The sequence below is a fragment of the Rhea americana genome, unplaced genomic scaffold, assembly GCF_003343005.1.
Source record: "Rhea americana isolate MKP2758 unplaced genomic scaffold, rheAme1 scaffold_24, whole genome shotgun sequence".
NCBI lineage: Eukaryota > Metazoa > Chordata > Aves > Rheiformes > Rheidae > Rhea > Rhea americana.
Window position 1 is genome coordinate 7420291 of NW_028186357.1, and position 18475 is coordinate 7438765.

The window sequence follows — 18475 nt, forward strand, 5'->3', positions numbered from 1 at the left end:
TGTTGATCTGTCCTTTCTTGGCTGGACCTTGTCAACTAAACTTTTATCTTTAACAACAGCACAGAGAGGTCTCCATGGAAACAGACTTTCCCTCTTAGGTTTGTGTATCAGTTTTAACAGCATACCTGGGTTTTGGTATGTGTCATAAGTCACCCAAAAGAATGTTTTCCCTCCAGTTGACCAGCAGCCTGCAGCTTCACATCCTATTACTGTTTGCATGTAAAGTTGTACATTTCCATTACAAAATTTGCCCCAAATTATTCCAAATTAGCTTTGCCTCGTTCTTGCAAGATTCCACAGCTGCTGTGACAACACAAAGCAGCTTTCAGCTTTTAACCAAGTCCTTAYGAATTTCTTGTGCGCATGAGACTCCTTAAGAAGGAAAGGGTCCCATCCTGCCTGTGGCATATTGCATAARTGGAGGAACTTCACCTCCGAATTTGGGATGCGGATAGAATTGTTTGGGACTATTCGTCTCACATGGGCAATCTTTGAGGGAAGTAGGTTACCATTTTAGTTGCTTAACCAAAACCTGCACTGTGCAGCCACAGTTGCCTACACTGTAGCATCATTCTAAAGGAATGTCCTCTAAATATCAGGCAGTTTTAATTGCCTTGTGCGGTAACATCGCCAGAAGAGGTCTTTCCAAAGAGACTCATTCCAGAAATTATATTGCAGTTCCTTCCATATTTGTGAGTGTCCAGAATCATGCCTGCCTGTACAAGAATGGCCACAATGAACGACAGGACTTCACCTCAGGCTCTCTCTACCCCCTCTGTACGCCTCACGCGCGCTGAGTTAACACACAGAGGAATTCAATTTCTCCCTCCAATGAAACCAGAGAAATAGTTTTAAATAGAACATCACTTCAGGCRTTCGGTAGTGCTGCATCTTACAAAGAGCAAATAGTGGTTGAACCGCCCTACATTTTTTTTTCCCCCCCTTCCTCTTTCTAACTACAGGTTTACTCAAAATAGAGTCTGCTTCTAAGACCAACCCTTTTCTGGCTGCTGTTGTACATAAACAATATGGAGACAGGTGGAGCAACTTTCTTCATGTTCTTGCTTTAACAAGTTCTCCAAAAGCAGCTACAAAGACCTTCCTGGCCTTCTTTTGGGCTGACTAAGGAGAAAAGCATGTAGCGAGGATACAGGCATTAGGTSGCTAGCAGAGAAAACAGGCCTTGATGAGAGCTCTTCAAAAGCAAGCCAGCGGTCAGAGCATGAGATACAGAACTTTTGTTTCTGTTCTGTAGTTCATCAACCTCTGTACAATCAACCTCTATGTACAGTTTATTGATTCTTCCAAATGAACTATTACTACACTTTCAACATAGCTCATAATTCACAGCAAGCTATATGAACATAAAAATATTGCAGATTTCCTGTAGGAGCAAGAACAGGCGGTAAAAAAAGTAATCTACATTTGACTATAGTTATTCAAGGTACRACTGCACAATCTTCRCTTTTCTGTAGAAGCTGCAGTACAAAATACTATTTATATAAAAACTCTAATTGGGAAATTAATTCATGAAAGATGCCTTGGGATGTTAATAACTTAATTGCTTTGATACCTAAGCCACAAATCTCATTTGAGACTCAATTTGACTATGAGTATAGATGCTTTCACTTTTTTTTCTTTTAACATTAGGTTTTACACTAGATTTAGAGGAATACTATGCATTGAGTTTTATCATCACCCTGCTATAGTTCAGGGCAGATACAGAGAAGCAGTTTGGTCAATTTGTCTTGACAACCCAAAATACAYGGTGTTCCTCTCCATAAACATCTCTTTAGGATAATTAATGACTTCCTAATGAATCAGAGATCTGTGTGAGCATCTATCAGATTAATTTTTACATGAAGTTAAGAGGGAAAAAATGAAAATAAAATACAGCAGGTATGAACTACACAGGATCAAGATATTAGTCATAYTTTACAGCTTATTTCTGTCATGTACTGATACATTTAGCCGAACTGGAAGTTAAGCTAACCTTAAGCAGTCTTTGTCACTAGAGATAAGGTATTTATTTCCAAGAAAGTTCAATCATCCTACTGAGAAAGACAACTGAGACAATCTAGCTACAATTCTAAAGCACCAAGCTCTTTTTCCCTCAAGAGTAAGAAACTTGGCCAAATTCAACCAGGACAAAACATAGCAGCCATCTCTGCCACAGCTTAACCATCATCATAGTAATTATGACTTTGAAGGAAAACAATGTTTTAAATGGCTGAAAGTACAGTATTGTACTAGTTAAAGGACCTAGTTAATTAAGAATAACTAAATTTTCTTGATGAGAAGAGTTTTAAAAATCCTAATAAGGCAATTTGAGGGTCCTTACATGAAAGGAATTTTACCAACTTTTCACCTTTTGCCCAGAGGAAATCCATTTCACCTTACCTGACTAAGTGCTTTTTCACTCCTTAACGACTGRGTATTAATGATACGTATAGAGCTTTAGGCAACCAAAGTTATCGCCTTTTTCATCTGTGACTCATGACTGTCTAATAGAGTAACATCGCTGAGGAATGACTGTAGAGAGAGATGAAGGGATTTACCTTCAGGAAGGGTTTTAATGGAAACCACACAAGTCCTCTTTATATTTCACATTGAAATGTGTCCTGCAGGGTTCRCTATGATGAAAATCTGTTAGTCACCCCTTATCCTAGTGTTCGCACTTGGATTTTTTTTTTTTAAGGGCTCACTGTACCTCATCTGTTCATCTTATCAAATCTAAGTAAGATCATTTCTAGAGAGAATTGTATTSCTCAGGCTTGATAAAATCCAGTACTATTAACACATGCATACAGTCAGTCCTCAAAGCCCTTCCCTTCACATCCTCATGGCATTCCTAATTTATATTAGATATAGAAACAGGTTAATTGCTTTTTGATCAGTTGGTTGCTATTTGCTTTGAAGGGATTCTTTCTTGACTCTCACATTTAACAGCCCATCTGCTGARCATAGGAAAATTGCCTTAGTGCCCAATATTAAGCCATCCCTTGAGAGCTCAGTCTGCAAGTGAGATTCCAGCAAGTCTGTCTAGACAAGCACTCCAGATGTCTTTGATGTACATGGAAACAGAGTCCTTCCCTAGCGAGATCCTCAGATGACATGAATGCCATCAGACCAGCAGCAGCTCCATCAGTTCCTCTCTGTGGTATGGACAGGTTTCCCTCAAGCTGCCTTCCTCTCACTCCTCTGTACTTACAGATCATCCTCCAGGAAGGATCACTTTGGCCAGATGAACATAGAGTTGAAAGTTACATWGGGTTGCTGCAGTCTCACAGGCCTGTCACTGCTGCTCCAAGCRACCCTTTCGTATAATTAACAAAGTTATTTCATTCCATAATGAAATCTGCAAAGATCCTTTGTCCCTATTACACTCATTCCAGAATACTTAAGGACAGAACTAATTCCTAATTATTATGGCCATCTTCTCATTTCCAGCTTAAATTTAAATGTGTTTACAGCCAATTTCTGAGTGTTTTTGTRCCATTTCCCTTCCTCTTAAATGCCCAAGCCTCTCCATTTACTTGTTTGACATCTGTAGTCAAAAATCATCTCACATCTCAGCCTTCATGTTGTGAGGCTAACCCAAAGTTCTTTTAGTTTTGTCAAACTTATCCTTTGTGTTTCTGCATCATCTGACCAGCCTGTTCTGCACCTTGTTCCAGTTTCAAGCTAGAATTGCAAATATTGTTGCACAAAATACCCTGCAGCACTGAAGACATCTGATGAAAGAGAGGCACCAAGCATTTCCAACCAGAAACTCATTGTACTATGCAAAATAATCACAATATTTAAAGCTGTATCAATACTGACAAAAAAAAAAAGGAAGATTTTTCTAATTTCTGAGTAGCTAGACTTTCTATGCTGTACYACAGCCAGCATGAAAAGATGTAGGCTCCTCCAGAGTCCTTTAACTGGAGTTTTCCCATTATTTAAATAGCTATGTTTCACACACGTGTAACAAAGCATTTAGGGACTCCCCAGAAAAAAGAAATCCATGATTTTAGAGAGTACTGCATCATTCTACCAGTGCCCCATCTTGGCTGACACTGTGAGCTGTCATCTCTGGGTGCTGCATGTTTATTACTCACCTCTAACCACCATAATTTGGGATCAGTCATAGTAAGCAATTCTCACATAGTATTATCCTATCCCACAGACCGCGCAATCAGAGATAGCATCATTAGTCAAACTAGTTGCATTGTCATCCACCACATCAGTTTAGTTTTTCCTTTGATTTTCCTTTTAGATAGTCACAGCATATTTGTTCCAATTTCAGCTTTATTAGGCAACAATAGCATTAAACATCCTGTGTTGTTTTTACTGTAGTTTAAACCTATCAACACATGTATTTTCCAGCAAAAGATAAGCAATTCTGTTCACTTTTATTTTAAAACAGTCGTTAGCAAAATAAAAAAAAAAAGAGAGAGAGAGAGAGAATTTCAATTATGTCACAATATGTAAGAGAGGAACAAAGTAAACAAAAAAACATCTATTTCCAAAGAAAAATTTGTCATCCCTCAGATTTGTCTTTTTTCACTAGCTATTGTTTGCTTCTTTAAAAATCCTGTAAATTGAACCTTCTTCTCTCCCCAGAGTGGGTCATAATTTATAAATGACAGCTAGTTAAATAAGCTCTTTTGTTTCCTTAGCAACAAACCTATCCTAATACTCACTGCAATGAGACCTGACAAATTCRGGAAATTATTCTTCCCCTCCCCCAAATACTCTGAATCTACCAGGTCAGACTGAARATCTGCTTGAAGTATTACTATTCTCTGTGTGGATCACATTTACATTTGCTAAGATAGTGTTACAAGACAGCAGCCCTCCTCCCCTTTCCTAGCATAGTTATCCCTTAAAAGCTCAGCAGCAGTCTACAAAAACAATGAAGTTAYTCTGACAAGAAACAAGACAAAGAAATGAGGGCAACAATGCGTCTCAAGGCCAGTAATTCTTCCTCACTCATGAATGCCTATGAAATACCTTGAAACCTAGGGTATTATAATTAAGAAAAAATAAATAAATTAAAGTGAATTCACCATAAGTGCTGTAATCAAGGAGTCAGGAAATAAAAGAAACAGTTTTCTTTTTTCAGAGATGAAAAAGAAAAGATATATGATATTCACAAGATGCTAYGTAACAAGTTCCTGTAGTCCAGTATTATGTTGCGGTAACATAATACTTTCCAAAAGCATTTATTTTTTGGCTAAAAGGCTTTTTCCCCATAATTGCTGTACTGATCATCAAGCACCATCTACTTTTTACATGTACAATAACATCATAGAGTTCTATGAATCTCAGATAAAGCATAACAGTATCATTATACAAATCTTCTGTAAGATATTAACAGGAATTTTTGTATTTTGAAGTAAAGTCATACAACCTCCATGTTTTTGCATTTTCAGTTGCAAAACATATATATGTGTGTATATATATATATATATATACACACATACACACACACATACATACATATACACACACACACACAGATGCCATTACTATAGCTGTACTGAAGGTTCACTTTTATGATATGGCTGAGAAATTCTGTTCGTGAGTTKTGGTCTGAGTCTCACCCTACTTTCACCATCTTTTATACTTCACCACTGTGAATTTAGAAACTCAGTAGTTCCAGTAGTAACTCAGCCCAGCAAAAACCCAACTTTCTTTGCACTTGTTTAGATYCAGACGGGATCACGGTTGTGAGGAGGGAGTGCAAGGGGAAGAGTGGGAGTATGTGACARGGCAGGAGGGCTGACTCACCCCAAAGCAACACCTTTACACATGTCTGAGCCAGCTACTCCACTGAAATGAGCAGTTACCCTACTTAAGTGACTCACATTTAATAGTAAAATTTTRTTAAGAATCATCATTACTGACTGTTACTGACGTGCTGGTTCTTTTTAATTGTAGCCGTTGTTACGTACAGCAGAAGCTAGAGTAGCACTGTTTGTAAAGTTTACCCAGGACAATCACTCCTCTTGAAGTGCTTTACAAATCTTTCCTATTCCAAAAATGAGAATGTTTTCTCTTTACTGATCCACTGCATTTAAAAGAGCACATATACAGAATCTATCATGTACAACCAGACACCTACASCTCCCTCACTCTCCATTCAACCATCTCCCAAGGGTTTTTCATCCATCCCACTAACAGCTTCTGTCCAACACAACTAGCCTGACACAAAACGATCTGCATCTCATACCATTTACCCTCCAAATCTCCAAATGCATGTATAAGCCAGGAATACATACAGCAAATCACTCATTTATATAGCACCTAGGTAATACATAACAAACTTGGAAGAGATTTTAAGCTTATTTTTAAAGTCTTTGTCTCTGAAGCATCAAACAAACCCAAATTTGTCAACTGTAACAGCTATCCTCCCCCAAATTAACCTGCTAGAGATGAGAAAGCTCATTTGATTCTTGAAGGAGAGAACAAGGTGCTACATGTTAAAAAAACACGCAACCTCTCAGTGATGGCACAACACATGCCATCACGCAGGTACAACTCTTTAGAGGCTCAGGTGAAAAGCACCGTGCTAGGGCTGTACTAAACTCAGTGACAATAGCTCTCCACACAATGAAACAAGTGACATAGCATCACCTTAACCTAACTTCAGGTGACATTTCCCACCCACTCAGCACATTGCAGCTCCCTGCATACGGTACATTACCTTTCACGCCACAATCAACACAAAGGGAAGCGTTCTTACCGACGTCAGGATGCCAGTGACCATCACTCAAAATTAATGCCACCCTCCACAGTGCCGTGTGGGGTTATTCTACCTTCATGCTAATGCCGAAATGACCACAGCCCTGGTGTTCTCCTGTCCACTTTATGCCATGTTCTAGGGAAGCAGAAGATGAGCTAAAGCAAAACAAACTGGGCTACAGCTTTCAGGGATATAAGAGAAACTGAGCCTACACCTTCTTCACGACAGAAGGGGAAAACAGCAAAGAAATAGAAGGAGCTCAGCATCTCCAAATAACTCTTCTTACCCCTTGCTCTTCCCTCTGTTAAACAAGAGCTCGCGTCCTCTTGGCTCCTCCAGTACTGAAGTCCCCTTGCTAGCTGTTGAAAAGGCAGTTCCTTTATTCTGTTCCAGGCTGCTCTGTTCACTCCACACACCTTATTGCAGCAAAATGCCTCTTCTCCTCAAACATGAAACTTTATTTTAAAAGACCACAGTGAGGACTTAGTCCAGAATCACTGACATCAGTACCTGTTGATTAGCTGCAAGGAGAGATCTTTATTGTTTTTTTTTTCCCAAATGAGTAATCCTTTAAAACTTAAGAATGTTTTCCCAACCCCTAACATAGATAGTGGGTGCATGTGTAATTGTATATTACTTATTTTAATACTTGCTAGAAATGCTCTAATAAAAAAGATCTGGTAAAGACTAGATGCACAAGTTCCCATATTATGGGCTCTTTGAAGCACAGACTGTTTTCCTCCTTGCAAAATAAAAGTCATGTTTGTAGCATTGTTAACTCATTAATTACATTACAGGAACACTTCTCCAGCAGCCCACTGAAAGCATAACCAAATTACTGAGGCCATCTGAAGGAAAAGGAGAAACCGCCCCCACAAAAAATGAAAAACACAAAGTTAATATGCAGCCTTAATTCATCTCCATTCCATCCTCAACACAAAATGCTAAGAACCTTACCTGTAGTCTCCACTATTAGCTTTTGTAAACTGCTATTGCTGTTTGCTATGTCAGCATTATAAGCAAAGATACCATGCTTAGACAAGAATATGGAAAACCAAGTACCAAGATCACAAACTGCAAACAGAATATAGTAACTTATTTAAAAAACACACTACGTGAATGATTTATAGTTGCTTCTTTAGACATAATGATCTTCACAGCTGTGAAGGTGCCAAGAAGTTAATTAATTGAAAATCTGGCACGTGTTCCTTACTGCTTTATGAGGTGCAAGGTTGTGGGGGGTGTGTGTGTGTGTGGGGGGGGTGTTAAATGTGATCCTAATCGCCAAAAATGAGGGGGAGGGATGGATATTACTTGCCTTGGAGTTTGGAGGAAGAGAGGATTTTTTTATTCCTATCTATCACATAGATACAAAGAAAGAGTATCCTCAAACTAATATATTGGTTTGGAGAACAAACTGCTAGAATGCCATGCCTTGAATACTATAATTCATTTCTGATCTGTTTTGATGATTTAAAAAAGAATCACTGCTTACCCCATTGAACATTTTAGTTTTATAGAGCTGAGCTACACTGCATGAAAGATATTAAAYGAAATCCAAAGGAAAGAAATGCAGTAGGTAGAAGGTTCATACTGTGCCCATTTCTCCTTGAGGTTAGTGGCAGATTTTCTTTGCACAGGTCCTAGGTACAAAACTCAGGAATTAGACTACCTTCTTCCCTTTTGTGTCTCAAAGGGATTCAAAATTTTCTACCTTGGACCTTGTATTACTGTCGGTTTTTCAAAACTGAAATTCTTTTCACTCTTTTGCTATGGTAACAGGATCTGGTAGGAGCTCTTCGTTAGCCTGATTAAGTCTGCCAAAAATCAGTGGAAATATTTCAAATAAATTCACTGGGCTTTGGGTCAGCAGTTATCCTAAAATGTGAACTAAGCAAAGATATACAGTTCAGAGTAAGTAATCCTGCAAAGTTCCCTGCTCTCTTTACTCTCACTGGCTTCATGTAGAGTTGAGCTTGCAGCATCACATCCTTGGTCTTTGACTGAGGTTTGGGATCACTTAACAGAATATCAGGTACACTTGAAAGCTGTACTGGGTTTAGTAGTGCCTGGACTGAGATCCYTTCCACGTGCTATATGAGAACAATTTGACCATCTACTTGCCAGGATATGTTTCTGAAGTATCTACWGAACAGCCTTCTTTCAGGGGCTTAAGAACACAGTTGTTGTTTTTGGTATCATTTTTTCCTGATGTGAAMAGCAGAATTTTCAAATCTAAATTTAAAACCATTGTCCTCATGAATATAAAAATAAGATAAAGAAGGGTCAAAATAAAAACACCTCTGGATATTTGAGCTATTTATTAACCTGGTGATAAGACTTCATTTTCTTGCCTCTCCCCTCCCCCCAAAAACACTTCCACCCCGTTGACTGCCCTGATCAGTCCCATTAACATCAACAGCAGTACTTTGAGGGGAAGGTATGACTAAGAGCTGCAGAACCAAGTATTCTTCTAAGGCAGCATCTCGGTGGTTGATTGCAGCAGATGAGAGCTCACTCCACTGATGTGAGCTGCCCCACCACAAGCCACTTATAATCTACAAGCAGGGTTTATTAGCTTAGCATGGCAGTAATGCAATTATTGGGGCCAGAATGACTGCCTGCTGTCTACAGGGAAGATGTATGCTAAATATGCTATGTTTCAGGAAATATCTTAGATCTTAATCACTCAGCAGTTCGTGTGGTTGAGGAAATGGGTTCTTAATTTGTCTGGCTCCAGAGCTGTTTTTCGGCTCAGCTGAATAAGATAAGGATTTTACAGGAAATATTGCCACCTCAGAAATCAGATTAAAAGTGACCATGAAACAGCCAAGCACAGTAGTCACAAACAAAGGAGATCCAACAATTAAACRCAACATCATGCCTGTTCCCCATCCCAGTACAGGCAGTAAGCCAGGAAAACAGAGCCCTCCTGCAGACCACTAGACCTGAGCTGGTTTGATAGCAGAAGCGTATTCAGCTGTAACRTTCTGAGCAAACAGATGAAGCTGTGGCATAGCCAGATACTGGACTACCCTGGACAATATTAGTATTGTGAGACACRCTGGACTGAGTTCATTAATTATCCTTCTTGAGCCTTCCTAGACTGTGTAGTCTCAGCTGAAATCCTAAATTGCCTATTTGCATTTGCACTAGGGCAGCAAGTGCCCAAGACCCTCACAGACTTGAGGAGGTGATAAGCTCCCAGCTCTAGCCTGGTGCACAGACAGAACTATYAAGCACAGGTAGACCTGCACTGGCGCCATGTGGAAATCCCAGAGATCAGTCTCTCACATTCCTCCTCTTTTGGGGCAACATGATGGGGAATCTACTGGCCGCCTGAGTCCATCAGGATTATTCATCCCAGCTCTGCACCTCAGCCAGAAATCCTGCCACCCCTGCAAGCACAGATCACCYGCACCTTAGACAATCCACTGCATGTAACTGCTGGCTGAGCACAGAGAGGTAGTATGTCCTAGAGGCCTAAGAGTCACAAGGACAGGATTTGACATGATGTTCAGCTTTAAACTCACCTTAAAGCTCTCTATGCCTTATTTCCAAAACTATAAAATGGCAACATCACTTCCTTTGCCCCATCCACTTTCTATCTCAGCTACCTACAAATGGTTAAAAGCAGGAACCACCTTCCACTGCATACACCTACAGTGACTGGTGCAATGGGCACAGCTGTGCATCAGCCACATCCTCCAGACAGCGACAATATCCTTCCTCCAGCTCCCACGTAACCAGCAGCAAGGAGCAAGGCTAATCCCTAGGCACCTCAGCTGAGCATTGCTACCACAGCTGTTACTCTCTTGCAGAAAAATACGGTTTGAACTTTCACTGAGTCTTCTGGAATTAACACGGAGGTACTTAGAGATGCATATTCAAGTATTATTGAGTGTCTCACATGGTGGGGTGAGGATGAGGGCTGAGGAACAAGAGACTAAATGATCCTTTTCCTCTCACTTTACCTGCCTCTGTCACGCTGAAAATATAGTGTGGTATTTTTCACACAAATTTAATGAAAAAAAATTGTTTTTCTTTCAGCTATGATGAGTGCGTTGGGCCAGGAGCAACACAAATATATATTCCTACGGATGATCCCCCTCCATATTCTCTTATGGACCCTTATCAAAGAAATGAAATATCTATAAACATTAGCCTGGACGAGGAGGCAGCATCTGGGACTATAGAACAAGCTGCAAATTATGCAGTCAGACTGCAGGACTTGGAGCAGCCCATTTCATCCATCTCTCTGTCCTCTTTCACTTTGGAGGCTGCTCCCCTGTATGAAATGGTGGTGTGTGAACAGAATATTCCCATTCCACTGGTTCCAATGGATGCACTGAAAAATTCTTCCACTGATTATCAGACCATTCTGAACCAAATCAGGTGAACAAGTGACTCTTCCTTTCCATTCTTCCAAAGGACTCAGACAGAGGAAAACATTTCAATTAAAGAATAGAGCCTCTGAAAGTTTGATCTATTTTATATCTTTAAACAGGGAATGTAATTTTTTTTTTTTATTTTTACAATGAGTTTTGAAAGTTTAGATAAAACTTCCCTTCTTTGTGCTTCTGACCTTTTTGAAGCATTTCTAAACACATTGAAATCAGTGACTCTTAATGTAGATACAAGTTATCCAGTCAGTTTACCTGCTGATTTTATACTTTGCATGTTGTAGAGCAGAAGGAAAAAGAATATCATCTTGTCTTCGTAGGCATCACTGGTGCATCACTAGTGCATTAAGTGYCTTGACAGCAAGAGAGAAGCATTTTAAAATGATTCTTTGTCTAAATAAGAATTTCAGTAGCCAGAGATAGAGTACTGYCTCTGTTTTAACATTTTGTGAGTGAAAGTACCACATAAGAACAAAAGAAAAAGGAAAATAATATTCTGATGTTCAAATTCTTCCTTTGTATTGTCTGGTCAGTATCAGACTTTACAGACCATTCCAAAGCCTGCTTAAATTTTCCTGAAAAGAAAACAGTGGCAAGCAATGGAGAGGTACCAAGGGATCCCCAAAATCTAATTGGCTTTACCTGCAGAGGCCATGCTCCAGYTGTGTGCAGGCTTCGGAGCCACACACCCATCACGGCGATTTGAGATAGCCAGGGAAAGGGCCATATCTGGAATCTCAGAAATTGTTTCATGCTGATTCTCATCRTGCATCACTGCATTTTCAAGCACCAACTGATCTCTTTTTTCAGTAAGAAGTCTTTAGTGTTACAAAGGACTTTGACCTTTCCCTCTGGTAATTGCAGAAGTGTCATAAATAATGGATACTGAACCTGAATGCCCAGTAACTTAGCGAACCTCCCTTTGTGCAGAAACTCCTTKTATTAGGCAAGATCTGTTTTACTCAAATTTTGCTACCTGGAAATCTAGCATCTGTTCATAGACCTGGACTCTTTGCACATTCATTTGATAAATGCATAAAAGTTGGAGATGCATACAAGCAGGAAGAGCAGATGGAAACTGCAGACATGAGAGTTTAATATTGCACAGTGCACAAGCACACTGTCTCCACRTAAGGACTAAACCACATTCTCAACCAGTTTCAGTTAGCAGAGTTACTGTGTCATCTGCATTAAATCTCTTACAGGTATTTTCACTGAAAAAAAAAAACTGTTTAATTTTTACGCTGACAAAATGGACTTMAGTTTACTACCCCCACTGAAGGATATGTAAAAAGGAATATAGTAAATATATAACTGTATTTAAAAGGAAGTATCATCTAAACTATTAAAATTGCACCTAGATTTTCTGTACATACTAAGTAATTTTCAGCTGTAATCAATCAATACTCCAAAGATTGACACAATTAATATGTAGATGGGAAGTAATTATATAGTTCTTACTACTATATAAATTTCATTATTACTAATTCATATGCACATGAAGGGATAAAATAAGCTTGCATTTTTTGCTAAGTAGCTAAGGGTAAATACGTATTTTGCTAATACAGAGAATTCTTTCRCAGTTCAGCAAGATTCAGTGTTCCCAGTATACTATAGCCAAAGCAACAAAAATTCACCGTTTTATCTTAAAAAAATTGCTAGTAGGCACTGCCAGCATGAAGGCTGTCTTTGATGTTCAGATTTGTAAGAGACAGAACTAACCATTCCTCYCTACAAATTACCACTTGAAACAGTTGTGTTGAATACAAGGTATCCTGCAACCAGATACACTAACTCCACACCGTCCTACTAGGGCCAGGAAAGGAAACCAAAGTAGAAATACACTAGTCCGTTTTACTGGTACAGAAATATAACGTAAAGCAAAGTATAGAGATTTATTTATGCAGAATAGGCCTTGCTGTCGTAGCTGTGTCTCCCTGCAGCCCTCGCAGCCCCGCGGCACTGTGACGAGGCCCCGATTTTCTGGGACTGCCACGGGGAAAGGAGGCAGGGGGCAACTCTGCTAAACAAGCAGAAGACAACAAATATGAGATGTGATGCCTCTGCTTTAAAAAACAGTCTCTCCTTTAACTATAACGTGGCAATCCTGAAGGCTCTTCTCCAGACAGCAAAAGGCTTTTCATGTCAACAGTCAGGCCTCTGCTGTCACACACGCCTACAGTTTCTGTGCGTTTTGAAAAATCCTTTTAACTGTTTGGCTTTTAACATGATAGGGATTGCATGCTCTTCCACTAACCTTACATCTGTGGAAACGAGACAAGATTTTTCAAATATCTAATTTTAAGCAGGCCTCTGATAAAAATGGGATATTTATATTTTAATTCATGATTAAAAAAATGTTTGCAGTACTAGAATTGGGGAAAACTAAATAAAATCTTTTTTCATTTGGTAAGAGTTAATAGATCCTTAGTATTGTGATTTGGATTTTACCTAGCAGCATTATTTACAAAGAGCTGATTACTCCCTCTTGTGGTGTATTACTTTGTAAGTCACCTACAACACAGGGCTCACAACAAGGCAGTCATCCATCAAAACATGCCCAACTTCTTTGTCCCAGGGATACGGATGCCAACCAGAACAAACACTTCCATGCTCACATGAAATACAGAAGCAACGTACATAWTGCTACTAGTGTGGTCCTTCATAAGCAATGATTCTACATGCAAGGAAAAAAAGTATGAATACTATAGCATTTTTATAAGTTAACACTAAATGCATAGGTATGTTATCTTGACAGAAAATTTTCTATTCAAAAACACCTGGTATTTGAATATGACATAAAAGGTTACTTCATTYATTATCTACAGTATAATTAAAAAGCAAACTGTAAATTAAGTGTGCTATCTTCAGTGACACCTTATCAAGATCGCTTACAAGAGTGACTTAGAATTTTCTATTCCTATTAATCTTTTCAACTGTGTGATATCCAACAAAGTTGTGAAAATAGTTTATAAATCCAATCCATATACCATTGCAGACAGACAATTATAGAAAAGTGAAGTTTGCAGCTGTAAAGCTGCTCTAACTTCTTCCATTGCTACTCTCAGAATGGTGCTGAGATTTCTTTTCATGATGCAATAAGAACATAGTTTTTGTTTCTTAGTGAATATTTAAGATTCAGGATGAATCTCAGAGTTGACAGAGCCTCTCTCAAGTTTAATGGGAGTGAAGTTAAGACTCCAAAAAATTCCTATCCTGCTACCAGATTTTATCAAAAACCCCTATGCCATTTTAAAGCCTGTCCTAAAAGCAGGTTGAACACAGTCCTTTTACAATATTAGTATCAGAAAGAAAACTGTTTGGACATGCTAAGTGCTAATAATACTGTATGTCTGTAGTCATCTCCTTTGCTTCAGTTTTCAGTATACTGACCTTTACATAAAACTTTTAGTAAAGAATATACATGGATTCTATACAGCTCCTGTGCTTTTTATTGCATCTGTATCATTTTGGGACTATCCACAGCCTTTCCCTGCCTATTAATCAGCTTGACTAAGCAACATGGTAGTTCAACCACGTACCGTTGTTAGGGATCACAGGAATGGGGTGCCGCTGAATCCTCGCTCTTGTTGGAGCAGTTCTGCGGGGCTGCCAGGTCCCTGCACACAGCGCATGGGGCACTAAGTGCCGGCAGGGCCCAACCAGCACAGCGCCGCAAGAGCGGGAAGGGAGGATTCACCACTCTCRAGCAAAACACTCAGGCACTTCAGGAAGCAGAAGTCAAATGCATTCATGGGTTCCTTTGAAAATTACTAAAGTTAGAAGACTGGAAAATGGCAACATACTGCCCACCTTGAAGAGGAAAAGCCGGGAAATATCAGGCCAGTCTTCCCAGAAAGAGTCAAACTAGTCAGTTTTAAGCATAGCAAGATAATAGTAATAATAAAATAAAATAATAATTTAAAAAAAGCAATGTGCATCTGTTAAGAACAAACCACACCAACCTGATCTAACTGGTTACCAGTTTTACATGGCAGAATTGCCATTCATAGAATCTCACAAATCGTTGTTCTTCTTAAACCAGGGAAACACGACCGATGTAAAATTATAACCATAAATTATTTAAAGTTACAATCATCATACAGGACAAAATTTATCAATTGTTTTCAGTTAGTCTGGAAGGACACATCAGGTGGGATTACAGGGCATCAGTATAMTGAATCTAGCAGCAGCCAGTATTTTCATTAAGAACTTTAAGAGAATAGACTTATTAAATCAGCAAATGACATTAAAATCACAGAGTTGTGAGTATATTGGAGAGGAAGACTGGAATTTGAAGAGACAAAAATAGTCTGAAAAGAACAGGATGAAATTCAGTGAAGACAAATGCAGTTCCTACACTTGGGCAGTGYAGGCTCATATTCACAAATGCACATCACAGACTGACTTGTTAGATTGCAGGAGAACATCTGAGAATTAGAGTCAAATATATGCTACACACGAGGCTTTCATGCGAGGCTGTGAGAACAAAAGCTAACAAGAAATACCCCCCACACCAACAGCCTGGGAAGATAAACAGAGCTATTATTCCTGAAACATTCAAAATAACTCTCCACTCGCTGCTGCTAAACACCTCAGTTTGGAAACAAGGTCCAGGTTGAGACTCCAACAGTCAAGCAGGAGGCTGACTAACCTGACTGTCCAGAGGAAAGGAACAAGTCAAATGGCCAGGGTTTTTTAATCTCTKGCTTTTGCATGATGAAGAATAGGAAGCTGTTCACCTCTACTATCTAGAAATGAGATATTAACACATAACTAAGGGGAAATAAGGAATTTGTATTTTTACAATATGCAGAGAAAGATGAATTCCATACGCTACCAGGAATAGGAAGGCCATGTTTCAGTCCCCTCCCTGTGGTGGAGTTTTACACATCCTCTTTTTAGCACTGTCTGATAGTGTTTGACACTGCCTCACGGCCTGGTTGTACCTTTGTTGCTCATTATTAGCAGCTTTCCAGAGCCTCGATGTCCTGCCAATATCCTCTGGGAAAAGAGGATTCTCAGCCCAGATCGCATTAGTTACCCACTAAGAACTGCGTAACTTCTAACACTATACTGTTGTCACAGCAAGCAGCTTGCAGTGAAAATACTCATCGTTATAGCTCTATCTAAGCACCTCCTGGATTTTACTGTAATTCACCCCAATGAAGGCAGAGAAGCTCTAGCTCCACTAAAGCTATGTGCTGCGTGAGAAGTAGGAACTGTAGACAAATCAGAAAGAAAGTTCTGTGTTTTCTGAATCCTCAACAGCATCCCATGCATTAGGATTTCTTCTCAACCTCTTCCTAGCAAAGTTCGTATTCATTCACCCAGCTCACAATAATGCACGCTTGAACACTGTTTGCTGAACCAATAAGCATATGATAAATTCCCAGGTCTAATTTCAGACAGTCCACCTGCATATTCTTACTTCCATTAGGACAAGAAAAAGTAACTTGCAGAACAGCTTCCATGTTCAGCAGAGGCACAACATTAAAGCTCTAAGGAGCCTAGGGGTATGCAGGGCAGGCCATTCACGTTTTGGATCTGAGTCTTTATACTTGTTCTCCTATTGCTATTGTTTCAGTAACTCTTTGTTAAAAATCAACCCACTTCAAAGAAAAAGAAAAAAAAAATCAGGAGAATCAGGATATATGAACTGGTGCTATTCACTGGCTATTAGCATAATGTATTTTGAATTCCAGGAAAATGACAACAATTTGCATGTACAGCTGAAAGCTTCCTTTCTACTGAATTGCTATTCCATCTCTCTTAGGACTAACGGCTAGGTTTTTGCCTTGCTCTGGTCAAAGGAAAAAGAATTAGAAAAGGGGGAAAAAAAAAAAAAAAGTCACATCACAGTTTTGCTCCTAACAGGAGTTTATATTTCTGCAAGAGGTTAAAGCCAGTAATAACCAACCCAGTAAGTCTACAAAAGAACAAAACATCTTAGCAAAAACATTTCCAAGCTTTTGTTAAAGGAGRAGTGATTGCCTGTTGGCAATAAGGGGTTGGTACCACATATACTGGGGAAGTGATCAAACTATCTTTTAGAGAACAAACTTTTAATGTATTAACTTTTAAGAGGACCTTTGAAAAAGGGAACAGAAATTTCATTCTTGGAGGCTACACATGGAGACTATTTCAGAAAATAACAATACAGTGACTCAATACATACTGTATTATGCAAATGCAAAAAAAAATACTTTATGGAAAAGCAAAATATGACAAAAGAACAAGCAAAAGAGCAAGATGCCAGGTATCAATCCGCAAAAATATCTTAGAATTTAATATAATGCAACTATTCTATATATGAAAGAGAATTGCAAAGGTTAAAGAATCCAACCTTCCCTAAGGGATCTGGTGTGCAAAAACATGAAATCAGACCCTCTCATTTGGGTCAATAAAGTTTTGCATATGGTGAGAAAACAGTTGAGCTGCCTGCAGGCACCCTACTGAGAGCAGAGCAAAGCTTGCCTGTGTACRCGGGCACATATGGTAGGGGAAGAAACTCAGACATTGCAGCAGATGGCCAGATGGCCTCATTTTAACGTGTGGCATAGTGTGGGGATTCCCCCCCTCCTTTCTCTCTCAGCTAGGTCAGCAATTTTTATATAGCAATTACCCATAAACAAAATCTACAAAAGTATTTCCTAATAACATCTCATTTGGAACAACAATSAAGAACATATGCTTTTGGAAATCTCTTTCATCTGAAAAAGAGAGTTAAAACCAGCCTGTTTGCAACACAACAGTTTCTTTCTACAAGGGAAAACTAGAAGGACCGCGGCCCGCGAACCCGAGATTTCCCCACCCAGAGAAACCCACGCGCTCCAAGCGGTCAGCAGTACGGCAGACGCCCGTTTCTAAATCTACACGCAGCAAGGAAAGCCCACGGAGAGATAAGCCGTTAAGAAACCACGAGGTCAAACTCACACTTGCAGCGAGTCAAGTTGGTGGAGGCACAGCTGAAGGCGCAAGCCCAGCTCGGATGGTGGGGAGGCGCCTCGCAGCACCAATTTATGGGAGCACACAGGTGCACGCCAGCGCAGCAGCGGGACGCCCCAGGTTTCAAAAGCAGGGTCTGCGAAGCCGAAGTGAAGCCTGCTCTCCCCCGGYGGGACCCCGCTTCCGTTTCAAGCGCAGCCTGTGAAGCTTCTCACGCGGGCAGCGGCGGGCACGGCCTCCCGGACCCGGCCAGTCCTGGCGCTCGGGGGCAGCGTCTCGTTAACACCCCCTCGCGCGGGGCCCGCCAGGCCTCGGGAAGGGGCGCAGGAGCGGGCACCGCGGCCAGGAAAGAGCGCCCGGGCCCGGGGCGGCGGCATGCCCGGGCACCCGG

At 40.0% G+C, this 18475-nt stretch overlaps 1 protein-coding gene across 1 annotated transcript in view; it reads left to right on the forward strand.

Annotated features, from left to right (window-relative positions):
• Positions 1-11212, forward strand: part of BEAN1 (brain expressed associated with NEDD4 1) — a 61419-nt gene extending 50207 nt beyond the window's left edge. The window contains exon 5 of the mRNA XM_085306440.1: positions 10784-11212. Coding sequence (XP_085162566.1) covers positions 10784-11132 — 349 coding nt within the window. The 3' untranslated portion in view covers positions 11133-11212. The remainder of the gene's footprint in view (positions 1-10783) is intronic.
• Positions 11213-18475: the final 7263 nt, after the last annotated feature.